The sequence below is a fragment of the Cucumis melo genome, chromosome 2 (genome assembly GCF_025177605.1).
Source record: "Cucumis melo cultivar AY chromosome 2, USDA_Cmelo_AY_1.0, whole genome shotgun sequence".
NCBI lineage: Eukaryota > Viridiplantae > Streptophyta > Magnoliopsida > Cucurbitales > Cucurbitaceae > Cucumis > Cucumis melo.
Window position 1 is genome coordinate 24,715,996 of NC_066858.1, and position 12,162 is coordinate 24,728,157.

Sequence of the window (12,162 nt, forward strand, 5' to 3'; positions counted from 1 at the left end):
AAAAAACAAATGAAATAGTTATGGATTAACTTATTACGATGAACTTTTGATAAATAAATGAAACAAATATACATTTAGTTTGGTGATAAATTGAAACTAAAATTGTCAGAACAACTTGATTAGGATGGAATGATGATTATTGTCTAAGTAAAGAATTAGAAAGCTTTTGTTCATACCCAAAAGTTTCTTTTCTTTTCCTTTTTCGGATTGAACAAACCAAAAGGTTAATCAAATATTTGATATAGTTTTGAAGAGTGACATCTCAAAGCTTTGGACCATTCAATCATCTTACTGCTCAAACTTCAACTCATTTTGACCACTTTTTGTCTTATGCTTTGATTCAATCATACAATTACTTTGATGTTCAAACACGTCTCTCTTTGAAGACCTTTATGCTATAACAATCAAAGTGCATTCATTATGATTTTTGGGTTTAATTTATTATATGACGTTTTGAATCATGAAATATGAGTTATCTTCTAAAATCTAACTAGAAATTTATATAAACTTCTAACTCTATTAATGTTAGTAATAATTGTCATTTTCTTTAAGAAAACAAATGTCTTTCTTATATTTGTATACATAACTAACACACTACTAGTGAATCGTGTAAATTTGTTGTCAACATTTTACTATTTATGTTATTCTCCCTTTCTTTGATTGTCTACTACATTTTATTACACATTCTAATAGATCTTTGGAAATTATCCTTAGAAACTGAATTATTCAGACTAATATGATCCATATTGATTTGAAAAAATAAAAGTTCACTTCATAGCATTTTAATAAGGGAGAACGTCATTTTAGTGTAATTAAACAAAAGTAATATTTTGGAGTATCTCGGACATTACCCATCTTTATGAATACCTTCTCACAGTTTACATAAAAAATTATTAAAATATTTCGACAACAAGAAAAAAATCCAAATTTTCTTCCTGATGAGCTATGATTGAACAATTTGGTGGAATACACAAAAATGGATGTCTGAAGATACATTTAACTATGTTTCTAAAAACAAAAAGAGTCGATTATCCAAGTGGTATGTATTAGTGTCAAATCTCGAACTTAACCAAGTCAATAATATTAAAACAAAGAAGTTATGAACCAATGTTATTTGTGCTCTAACATTCATAATAAATAAAGTAGGACCGATATATGTGGATGCCATCCATAATCCTTAAGAAGTCTATTTTTCAGTTCACGTGTTCATATTGGTTAGCTAAAATTAATATCTCCTCCAATAGAATTCAAATCAAATACATGATATAGATAGAATCTATTTGGATTTAGATGCTTTTACATTTTTGCATACTAATCGAAAGGGATATTTTTGTGACAGTCAAGTTGAATTGTATTTTCCAATCCTTTGAAAAAAAACAAACAAACGATCAATTAATGAGCACAATCCAATAACATTGACAGGTTTGAGTGATGTTTTCACATCATTCTATTATATCCCCTTCCTAAAAGTTCAATCTCTAAAAATCCTCCACTATGACTTTATCATATGAAACTAACTCTAGATTCCATACAAGACCCCCTCTCTAATCATGGTATACTTTTTTCCTTTCTTCTTATCTACTAGAGTCAGGTACAATTGACTTGAGGGGGAGAAAAGTCACCAGGGATGTTTTGGGTCATTTACTCGAATTTAGTTGAGTTATGTTTTCAACTCAAATTCAATGTTTTGTCCACCAACTTTCTAAGTCGGAGTTAAATAACTCATTTCACCAACTTCGTTAGTATGAAGGAACTTCATCCACCTTTGATGGCCAACTCGATCCGATTGCCTCCGACAGTCCACCTCGACGACCACCTCCAATGTCAAACTTCTAGCAACAATGACTGCTAGTAATTACTGTTATCTCACTTATGCAGCATGCTTTGTGACCACTTCTGCCCACTAAACTTTGACAGCCACCTCTGACAACTACCTCCCGAAAAAACCACCTTCGAAAATCATCTCTAACAACCACTTCTGACATCCAGCTCCACGTGACTACTACGACTAGTGGCCAACTTCGAAACTCAATTTCAGTGACCAACTCCGACTACCAACTCTAACAACTATCTCTAACACAAACTTTTTAACTTTACAGACATATTCACTTCGTAGACATATTAACTCCGGGCCTTCAAAATTCAACTCACCATCTGAAAATATACATCATAAATGATAATTATTGAAGTGTGAATATTTACACGGGTAATCATACAACAAGAGACATTTTATTAGATCAATTTCTCTATTTGGGACCATCAACCTCTTGGAAATATGGCACTTTATGTGCTTCACAAAACTCAGGCAGGCATTTATGAAGTCTCTCAAATCCAAATTCTGATGTACACATCATTAATCTACAAGCAGTTCTATGAGCTAATTGAATGCTACATGCAACTGTTTCAAAATTTTAAAAAATAAATAAATAAATAAAATAAAAGAATGATGCTTTTTTGTACTAACCCAAAGCTGTCTAATCAATTCAGCACTTTTGAAAACTTTGAGAGGCAGTGAATTGCTGTATCTTCAGGCCAGGAATAGCATTTTCACAGCCTGCTGTACCTTCCATCACAGTGAAGGGCTTTGGCATTAACTGGCTTCCCTGCAAAACAGCATCTTCGATAAGGACAATCAACATGCTTTGTCCCATTGGTAGGTACACTGACATCACATTGCAAAAAGTTTGCAAATAGAAACATTATTGTAAAATAAAGATGGCTCAGATTGAGATATGCTTATGTTTACGTTAATGGAGTCACATAAATGAGTATCAAATACCAAATATGATGTTTAGTATTTGGAAAACAAGAGAGCTAATATTATCTAGAGGAAACTCAATTCCATAAACCTATGCTTTAATGAACTTAACCTAATTTACAACTTAGTTAAACCCAAATGAAGGGATCAGAATAATTCTTTTTGAGAATTAATGTGTGAGATTTCATATCCCTCTTATATCAATTTGAGCTACATTAATTTAAATTTTTTTTATCATACTGCACATATTTCACTTTCTCATTACATCTTTGTGTACTTATTACTACTATTCAGGGAAAGACACATCACAAATCTTTGAAAGCTAACAAAAAGTAGTTATCTCGATCTAACACTTCATATGCTGATACAGCACACTCAAAGTTGACAACCTGTTGAACCAAAGAAGCAAATGCAATATTGAAAGTATAAGTACGCTCGGTTGTGGATTAGACTATAAAAGGACTCGTGTAGAAAAGGATAATAAGAAGATCAGAGAATAGTTTCGAGGAAGAACCATGGAAAGAAATAATGAAGATGTTCACAATCTTGATGAGCCTAAAGTCAATTATAAAGGAGTCAAGGCCCTGCCATTTGTAGTAGGTTCGTAAGATATGTCAGCATGAGGGTCAAACTGAAATCAAACTTCCATTTTTGTTTTGTTTTGATAATTGTAATGTTAATTAATATGTGGGTTTGTTGATTTAGGGAATGAAACTTTTGAGAAGCTAGGGACTACAGGCACTTCTTCAAACCTTTTGGTGTATTTGACAGATGTATTTCACATGAAAAATATCACTGCCACAACTCTAATGAACATTTTCCATGGAAGCACCAACTTTTCCACTTTATTTGGAGCATTTCTTTGCGACACTTATTTTGGACGTTACAAGACCTTAGGATATGCCTCCATTGCTTCATTAATGGTACGGCTGCTCCTATTGTTTGAGTTTCTGATCTTATACACACTATGTGTGAAATATCAGCTTAATCTGGCATCCCATGCACACACATGTATAAGTTAAATTAAGGTCCTTCAAATTACATTTTAAATGTTCTTAAACATTTAAAAAGTCATTCCTTGAGCGTCCTTATGACATTTAAACACGTGCGCATACATATATACAAATTTGTTAATTTGCTAATTTGGTTTTCATGACACTGATCACTCACAGGGGATGGTTGTACTAACACTGACAGCAACAATTGAGAAATTGCACCCACCAGATTGTGGAAAGGGCAGTGCAGGCGGGGCTTGCCTAGAGCCAACGCCATGGCAGATAGCATTTCTGTTATTTGGATTAGGATTGCTTGTAATCGGAGCTGGTGGAATCAGACCATGCAACTTGGCTTTTGGAGCAGACCAATTCAATCCAAACACAGTCTCCGGGAAGTTAGGAATAAACAGCTTCTTCAACTGGTACTACTTCACCTTCAAATTTGCCATGATGATATCTTTAACCATCATTGTATATGTCCAAACTGAAGTAAGCTGGGCTTGGGGATTAGCCATTCCTGCATTCCTCATGTTCCTATCCTGTGCACTTTTCTTCATGGGTTCGTGGATTTACGTCAAATTAGAACCTGATGGGAGTCCTTTCACTAGTGTGCTGCGAGTTCTAATGGCTGCTCTCAAGAAAAGACAATTGCCATTGCCAGACCAGCAATGGTCATCTCTTTTTAACCACATTCCCTCGAACTCTATCAATTCCAAGCTTCCTTACACTAATCAATTGAGGTACTTCCACTTTCAAAGCTTTTAAGTTTTAAACAAATCTTAAAAGCTAAAACAAAAACCCCTTTATTGCATGCAGCTTCTTAGATAAGGCAGCAATCATAACCTCAGACGACAAATTCAAATCAGATGGATCAGCAGCTGATCCGTGGACACTCTGCAGCACACAACAAGTAGAAGAAGTAAAATGCTTGGTGAGAGTAATACCAATATGGTGTGCAGCCATAATCTACCATGTTGCTACCACACAGCAACAAACATACGCTGTATTTCAAGCCCTCCAATCCGATAGGCGTTTATTCTTTGGAAACACCCATTATTTCAAAATCCCAGCCGCTTCTTACACAATCTTCACCATGATTGGCCTCACCATCTGGATCCCTTTCTACGATCGTATCTTAGTCCCTTCTCTCCGCCGAATCACAGCCAGAGAAGGCGGCATTACGCTCCTACAAAAAATGGGGCTCGGACTGGGAATCGCCATTATAACAATGTTCATCTCAGCATTAGTAGAACAAAAGAGAAGGAATTTGGCTCTCACACAGCCATTGTACGAAGAAAGAGGGAGAAGGGGTTCAATTTCTTCCATGTCGGCGCTCTGGTTGGTCCCTCAGTTGACGCTGATCGGGTTGTCAGAGGCGTTCACCGTCATTGCACAAGTCGAATTTTACTACAAGGAGTTTCCTGAGAACATGAGAAGCATTGGGGGTTCGTTATCTTTTGTGGGTCTTGCGCTGTCGAATTATTTAAGTGGGTTTATGGTGACAGTGGTGCACCGTCTCACCGCCGGAAAGTGGCTGCCGGAAGATCTGAACGAGGGTCGATTGGATTACTTCTATTTCTTGGTATCGGGATTGGAAGCTGTGAATTTGGGGTACTTCGTGTTGTGTTCAAAATGGTACAAGTACAAAGGGAGTGGAAGCCATGGCGTTGATGAGATGGATTTTGGGAAGACGGAATTTGAAAAAACTGTTGTTTATTGATTGCATATGTCATTGTTTCCAACTTCCTTTGTTGTTTTATGTTTTATGAATGAATGTGTATTGTAATGTCAAATAGGGTTTTGGCCCTAACATTTCAACTTCTTACAATTGATCTACATGAACCAATCTATATGCCCTTAAACCATTCAAACATGTTTTTTGCATGGATATATTGGTTCGTTCCTTCCGAATAAATAATGTCGAAACCATCAACAATGTCACTCTTAAGAACATGGACATTATTTCACGCACAGCAGATCAAATAGTAATTCTGCTTATGTCAATACTAGATAGTATATATTTTATCATTAAAGAACTTGATTGATCTTTATCCTTTAAACCCATCTTAAATGTTCGTAATTATAGTTTGTCATGGTTGTATTTTTGTTATTCTTCACCAATAATGAAGACCATTTAATAAACATAATTGAAGGATAAATTCGATGTAGCTAAAAATTCAAATCAATACCAAACTAATACTAAAAGACTAAAACAAATTATCATTTCTAGATTTCAATGACTTTTGCTGATGATGTTCAATCGTCATTCATTACGAAAATTTCCAAGATCCATAAAATTGTGCACCTTTCCTAGAAATTATCACAAAAAGACCCTCTATATCATTATAAGTTGTTGTGGTGTCAATTTTTTAGTATTACAATTCAAATATTAACCGCACATAGATAATAAAAACCTAAAATCTAAAAGTGATGTTGGTAATGAAATGAGAATCAAGATAGAAAAACTCCAATACCTCATAGTACATATTTCTTCCATTCAACATTTGACACGTCATTAGATGATATATTGTTTTATCACATAATATCATATCCTTAAATACTTTTTTTATAATAAACGGTAAGTTGCCGATGCAGGTAAACTTTTGTCGTACTATACTAATCTAGTAAAGTTTTCCGTAAAATAAAATATACACCAATTGACTACTCATCACGTTTTGCTTTGAATAAATATAGAGTGGAAATGAAAGAATATGCAAAAATTAGTAACATTTATAGCAAAAGATGGATTAAAAGTGAAACAAAGTTGGAAATTAGATTAGGTGAAGGGAAAGCAAAAAAAGGCAAATATGTCAAAATTAAGAAATCAATAATTTATAGAAACTCCAACCTTTCTCTAATATGTAATTAACCAATTACTTAAATATAACACAATTTAATTCAAAGTATAATATCCTTAGTAATTTCTATTAATAACATCTAAATATCACAATCTCGACTTTTTCTCAATTAAACGTAAAAAAAAAAAAAAAAAAATTACTAAACTTCAATTTTCAAACTTCGAAGGAAACACGAAGAAAAACAATAAGATGATATTTTTACTTTCAAATTAAGTCGGTGTCTTCCTTTTCAAAAGAAAAATAACCCAATTAATATCGTATTTTTTAAAAATTTATATTCGACAAACGTGTTTAAGTTATCTATTGTATCATCCCATAGTTACCATCAAAAAATATGATGAGATCAACTTGCTGGTATGTGGGGCCTAAATCGGGTGAGAGGTCATTGTCGTCATTTTACTTTTTCTGGTTTCATACTCTTAAATCGATGCATTCTTTCAATATATAGTATACACATCAATTATTGATCACATTCTTAGGAATATGTAAAATAAATGAATTTGACACTTCTTGTAATATGATTTATTCAACTTTTTATGTATATAATTTATTATATATATATATATATATACTATAGTTAAATTATAAGTTTGGTCTCTAAATTATTATGATAAATTTGGTAGTTACAATTTTAATTTGTTTCTAGATGGTATTTTTAATAAAGGAGTAATACAACAAAATTATATATCGATACTTTTTTGTCTTTAAATTTTTCAATTTTATTTTTAATAAATTTATGACTTCATGGATACTTTATAAATTTTATAAATTTATTAAACACGAAATAAAAAATATAAACTTACAAGACTTGTACCAGGTTGAGATCTATTACGAAATTAACTTGTTTATCTAAATCCCAAAACAAATAATATAAATTACAATTTTAGTGTATTCCGAATTTTATATTTATTTAGTTGTCGAAATTTTAAAAGATGGTTAATTTGTCGAAATTTTTAAGAATTAATTAATGTACTGAATATAAAGTCGAAATTTATGTGTAATATAACTATAATCTTTTAATTTTGTATCTAGTAAACTTTAAAAAATACCAAACTACATGATCGAATGGGTTTCTTTACAACATTTACTATCTTTGATTAGGTATTTAACTTTTCACTACCTTTATACCATTCATTTATTAGTCCAATTAAATTAATGTATCCTAAATATCCAAACAACTACTACTATCCATATGAATATTTTTCTACCATACATTAAATCTCTAGACTTTAAACAATATTAATTACTTACCAAAATGTTGCACTTAGATAGTTAATCGGGCAACAACCAATGACAAAATATTTTACTAATGTAAACACCGATACAAATTTTGAACTTCTAACAAAAGAACGAGCGCTTTGAAAAAGTTTTTTTTTAAAAAAAATCGTGTGTAAAAGTGAATAGAGTGGTTTGCATTAGGTTGGTTTGTTGGAATGCATGAATAGAAGCATGACGCTTTGAACAACTAATCTTTACGATTTTAATCATTCAAGGAAGTGTGTTGTATAAACTCCCTCCGACTCCACTTACTTCTCTTAATAAGCATAACTAATATACTGTTCAATATTTGTCTTTGACTCTTTATCGTATAGGGTTTTTTTTTTTGCGTTTATCTTTGATTTATATTAGCAACCATACAAAATTTTGTACCGCCAGAACATGTGAAGATAATATTTAGAGTGTCGTGACCAAATTTTGTGCAAACCATCGGACTTGTTGTGAGGTCGGTAGTAGCCAGTGGCGTGGTCCAAGCTAAGCCAGCCGCATGCTCTTGTTCTAGACAAAGCAAATTGAAACTTCATTAAACGACAACATCACATTTGCAGTAAAACTGAAAAAAGACCCCAATTTTGTACTCTAATAGACATTTTTCTTACTTAAGCTTCATCCACAAAAATGGGATAAATACACCAAACTGAGGCACTTGTTAAACACACACACACAGAGAAAGAAACTCAAAAACATGGAGAAGAACAATGAAGAAACACCTCCAAAAAATGACGTTGGAGAGACTCAAATACATTACAGAGGTTGGAAAGCCATGCCTTTTGTCATAGGTAATGTTTCATTTCTGTTCTGTTTCTTGTTCTGTTTCATGTCTTTTTGTTGTTGTTGTTGTTGTTTATGCTGTTTTTTCATTCAGGCAATGAGACTTTTGAGAAGTTGGGAGCTATTGGAACATTAGCAAATCTCTTGATTTATCTGACTTCAGTCTTCAATATGAAGAGTATAACAGCAGCAACTATACTTAATATCTTCAATGGCAGCACTAATTTAGTCACTTTAGTTGGAGCTTTCCTTTGTGATACTTATTTTGGTCGCTATAAAACCTTGGGATTTGCTATTGTAGCCTCTTTCTTGGTACTTTTTCTGACTTATATTGTTTAAAAATTTGAACTTTTCCCATTTCCCATCATTTATATGATTAATGTTTGTTTTTTCCATTCAAGGGGTTGCTTGTAATTCATCTCACTGCAGCAGTCAAGAACTTGCATCCACCACACTGTATAACAGATTTGTGTAAAGGGCCAACAGCAGGGCAGATGACTTTCCTAATGTTTGGATTTGGCCTTATGATAATTGGAGCTGGTGGCATTAGACCATGTAATTTGGCATTTGGAGCTGATCAGTTTAATCCAAATACAGAAGCTGGGAAGAAAGGAATTAATAGTTTCTTCAATTGGTATGTTTTCACTTACACTTTTGCAATGATGGTGTCAATTACAGTCATTGTGTATGTGCAAACAAATGTCAGTTGGGCTCTGGGATTGGGAATTCCAGCAATCCTTATGTTGATTGCTTGTATACTCTTCTTTGTGGGTTCTAAAATCTATGTGAAAGTGAAAGCCACTGGCAGTCCAATGACCAGTGTTGCACAAGTTCTTGTGGCTGCTATTAAGAAAAGAAAACTCAAGCAACCAGATCAACCATGGCTCTCTCTCTTTGAATACACACCTCCAGGCTCCATTAACTCCAAACTTTCCTATTCAGATCAGTTCAGGTATAAAACCCCCCAACCCCTTTTTTCTCTCACTCCATAATGACATGATATTTTCCAAGATTTTTGTACGAATGACCAAATTCAAGTGGCGTTAACATAGAATGACCTAATCCTCGAAAACTAATATTCTACTTGCATCGTAGAGCATTTCATCGCCCGAAAAGCATTCCTATGTTAGGGTTGTCTTACTCATAGCAGAATAGTCCGATTCCTAACACAATTTTCATTTTTAATCACCGGTTGGCCAAGTGTTAATTAAAAAAATCTCGATTGAAATGAGTATCGTGTTAAGACTTCAAGTATGGCTCGACAGGAGGGACATCCCTAATAAAGTAGTGCTCTATGATACCTTTAGAAGGTTGATTTTCATTTGTTTTTTAGGATTGGGGTCATTCCTTTTTAACACCTCCGGAAATGGGTCATACATAGAAAAACCTCATATTATTCGCTTTGAATATAAGTTCAGGTAACTTTGTTGTTAGTTTTCACTAAAAATGATTTAGAGTCGGTTTGAAATGACTAGTTTTGAAATGACTACATTGACAAAGTAGTAATTCCAGAGGACCCTATACCTTACTATGCTCACAAACAGGAACTAATTTGAGCAACAAAAATCCATGTTGGTGAACAGATTTCTGGACAAAGCAGCAATCATAACTGCAGAAGACCAAATAAAGGAGGATGGATCGGCAGCAGATCCATGGAGACTTTGCAGTATGCAACAAGTGGAAGAAGTGAAGTGTTTGGTGAGAGTGCTACCAGTTTGGTTGGCAGGAGTTTTATTCTTTGTTACTCAATCCCAACAGAATACTTATGCAATATTTCAAGCCCTTCAATCAAACAGGCGGATAGGAAACTTCACAATCCCAGCTGCATCCTACACAGTCTTTGCAATGCTAAGCCTCAGCATTTGGCTTCCCATTTACGATCGAATCGTAGTCCCTTTCCTTCTAAAATTTACCAAAAAAGAAGGTGGAATCACCATTCTACAAAGGCAAGGGATTGGGATATTTTTAACTACAATGGCAATGCTTTTGTCTGGATTAGTTGAAGATAGAAGAAGAGTCATTGCTCTTACAAAGCCATCACTCGGAATTGAGCCACGAAAAGGGGCGATTTCATCGATGTCGGCCTCTTGGTTGATTCCTCAGCTAACATTATATGGGTTGGCTGATGGGTTTGGAGCTGTGAGTCAATTGGAATTTTATTACAAGCAATTCCCAGAGAATATGAGGAGCATTGGAGGGTCAATTTTCTTTTGTGCCATTGCAGGTGGGAGCTATTTGAATGGACTGTTGATAATAGTAGTTCACAGAATGAGCGAAGGATCTAAGTCAGGAGATTGGTTACCTGAGGATCTCAACAAGGGGAGATTGGATTACTTTTATTACTTCCTTACTGGTATTGGGTTAGTCAATTTGTGCTACTTTCTAATTTGTTCAAAGTGGTACAAGTACAAAGGGGCACCTCAAAATGCCTCTGAAATTCACTTGATGTCAAAGCAACCAGAGAAAAATACTGTTTGATATCTATACATATATCAGTAGTGCTTAAATAATTAGTTAATTAACCCTGTTTTCAGATGGATTAGATTATGAAGTTGGGGTCATTTAAGCAAAAAAAGTTCTATGTGTAGAACTTATAATGCATAAATTAAGGGATGGCAGGATAGGGTAGATTTTACAAAAGTAGGTTCTGTGATTGTGGAGAGCATTCATTGTTTGAATTTGATCCATACAAAGCAAGAAGAAATAAAAATTAAGAGAGGAAAATTCGAGTCTTGCGTTTGGTTTAAGGTTGCCTTTTGAGGCTTCAAGATCACAAACTTTGATGGGAGAATCTTTCAGAATATTACTTTGCTTGGATATAAACTGGCATGATATTTCTCACTTGTGCATGTGAATGTGAGACTTTGGTCATATTTCCTACCATGATAGTTCTATTACCTTAATGTCAACTCACTCAATAACCTATATGTAGCTCTAGTATATGCTCATACCTGTTGTTTTAACAATACATATATTTGAAGTCAGGTCATTAATCAATAGAAAGGGTATATTAAGTACTAGAAAAACATACATTTATTATTGGTACAGAGTGTTAATAGCCAAGATTGAAGGTTCTATTCCTCACTCCATAGTTATTGTACTCGAACAAAAATTGGTGCACATCCTAATCAGTGCCAACCACTAAGGTTCAAACGTCGCATGTATTAGAATCAAATTAAGATTAGAATGGCCGAAAATAGAAGAGTTTTAAGAAGTTAAGTATTCTGCATGTTCTGATTTGATGGCCAATTGGGTTGTGTTGTGCTGTGTTGTCTTTTTCGATATTTGATAGCCCTTTTGTTGAAAATTAATTAAGGTGGGTTCTATTCTGGATATTCTATGGCTATGTATTTATTGATGGACCCATTTCATACTAAAATGGTCAAAACTTAGCTATGCTAAAGCAATAATTTTCAGCCAAATTGTAGTGTGTTTTTCTATCTTTGCTTCTTGATATAGAAATGGTGTCATTATCAACATGATCAAATCGAGCCAACATACA

General features: G+C 33.9%; 2 protein-coding genes and 1 long non-coding RNA gene across 4 annotated transcripts; 2 read left to right on the forward strand and 1 right to left on the reverse strand.

Moving 5' to 3' along the window:
* Positions 1-1,365: 1,365 nt before the first annotated feature.
* LOC103493969 (uncharacterized) lies at positions 1,366-4,798 on the reverse strand. 2 transcript variants are annotated; one of them, XR_001763214.2, is made up of 3 exons: positions 3,929-4,798; positions 2,465-2,603; positions 1,366-2,154 (listed from the first exon to the last, which is right to left on the reverse strand). It is a non-coding gene; the product is annotated as an uncharacterized LOC103493969 (long non-coding RNA). The 2 variants fall into 2 exon arrangements; XR_538550.3 differs by having other exon boundaries at positions 3,980-4,791.
* LOC103493970 (protein NRT1/ PTR FAMILY 2.10-like) lies at positions 2,667-5,624 on the forward strand. Its single transcript, XM_051081099.1, has 4 exons — positions 2,667-3,358; positions 3,464-3,681; positions 3,931-4,493; positions 4,570-5,624. The coding sequence occupies exons 1-4, from the start codon at positions 3,274-3,276 to the stop codon at positions 5,471-5,473; spliced, it is 1,770 nt and encodes a 589-aa protein (XP_050937056.1). The 5' UTR covers positions 2,667-3,273; the 3' UTR covers positions 5,474-5,624.
* Positions 5,625-8,500: 2,876 nt separating this feature from the next.
* Positions 8,501-11,393, forward strand: LOC103493967 (protein NRT1/ PTR FAMILY 2.11-like). Its single transcript, XM_008454950.3, has 4 exons — positions 8,501-8,668; positions 8,755-8,972; positions 9,062-9,612; positions 10,244-11,393. Exons 1-4 carry the CDS (start codon positions 8,575-8,577, stop codon positions 11,136-11,138), a joined length of 1,758 nt encoding a protein of 585 aa, XP_008453172.1. The 5' UTR covers positions 8,501-8,574; the 3' UTR covers positions 11,139-11,393.
* Positions 11,394-12,162: the final 769 nt, after the last annotated feature.

Coding starts and splice junctions, on each gene's coding strand:
- LOC103493970 (XM_051081099.1), top strand. CDS start 3,274: ATGGAAAGAAATAATGAAGATGTTCACAATCTTGATGAGCCTAAAGTC. Junction 3,359..3,463: donor GGCCCTGCCATTTGTAGTAG/GTTCGTAAGATA, acceptor TTGTTGATTTAG/GGAATGAAACTTTTGAGAAG. Junction 3,682..3,930: donor CCTCCATTGCTTCATTAATG/GTACGGCTGCTC, acceptor GATCACTCACAG/GGGATGGTTGTACTAACACT.
- LOC103493967 (XM_008454950.3), top strand. CDS start 8,575: ATGGAGAAGAACAATGAAGAAACACCTCCAAAAAATGACGTTGGAGAG. Junction 8,669..8,754: donor AGCCATGCCTTTTGTCATAG/GTAATGTTTCAT, acceptor TTTTTCATTCAG/GCAATGAGACTTTTGAGAAG. Junction 8,973..9,061: donor CTATTGTAGCCTCTTTCTTG/GTACTTTTTCTG, acceptor TTTCCATTCAAG/GGGTTGCTTGTAATTCATCT.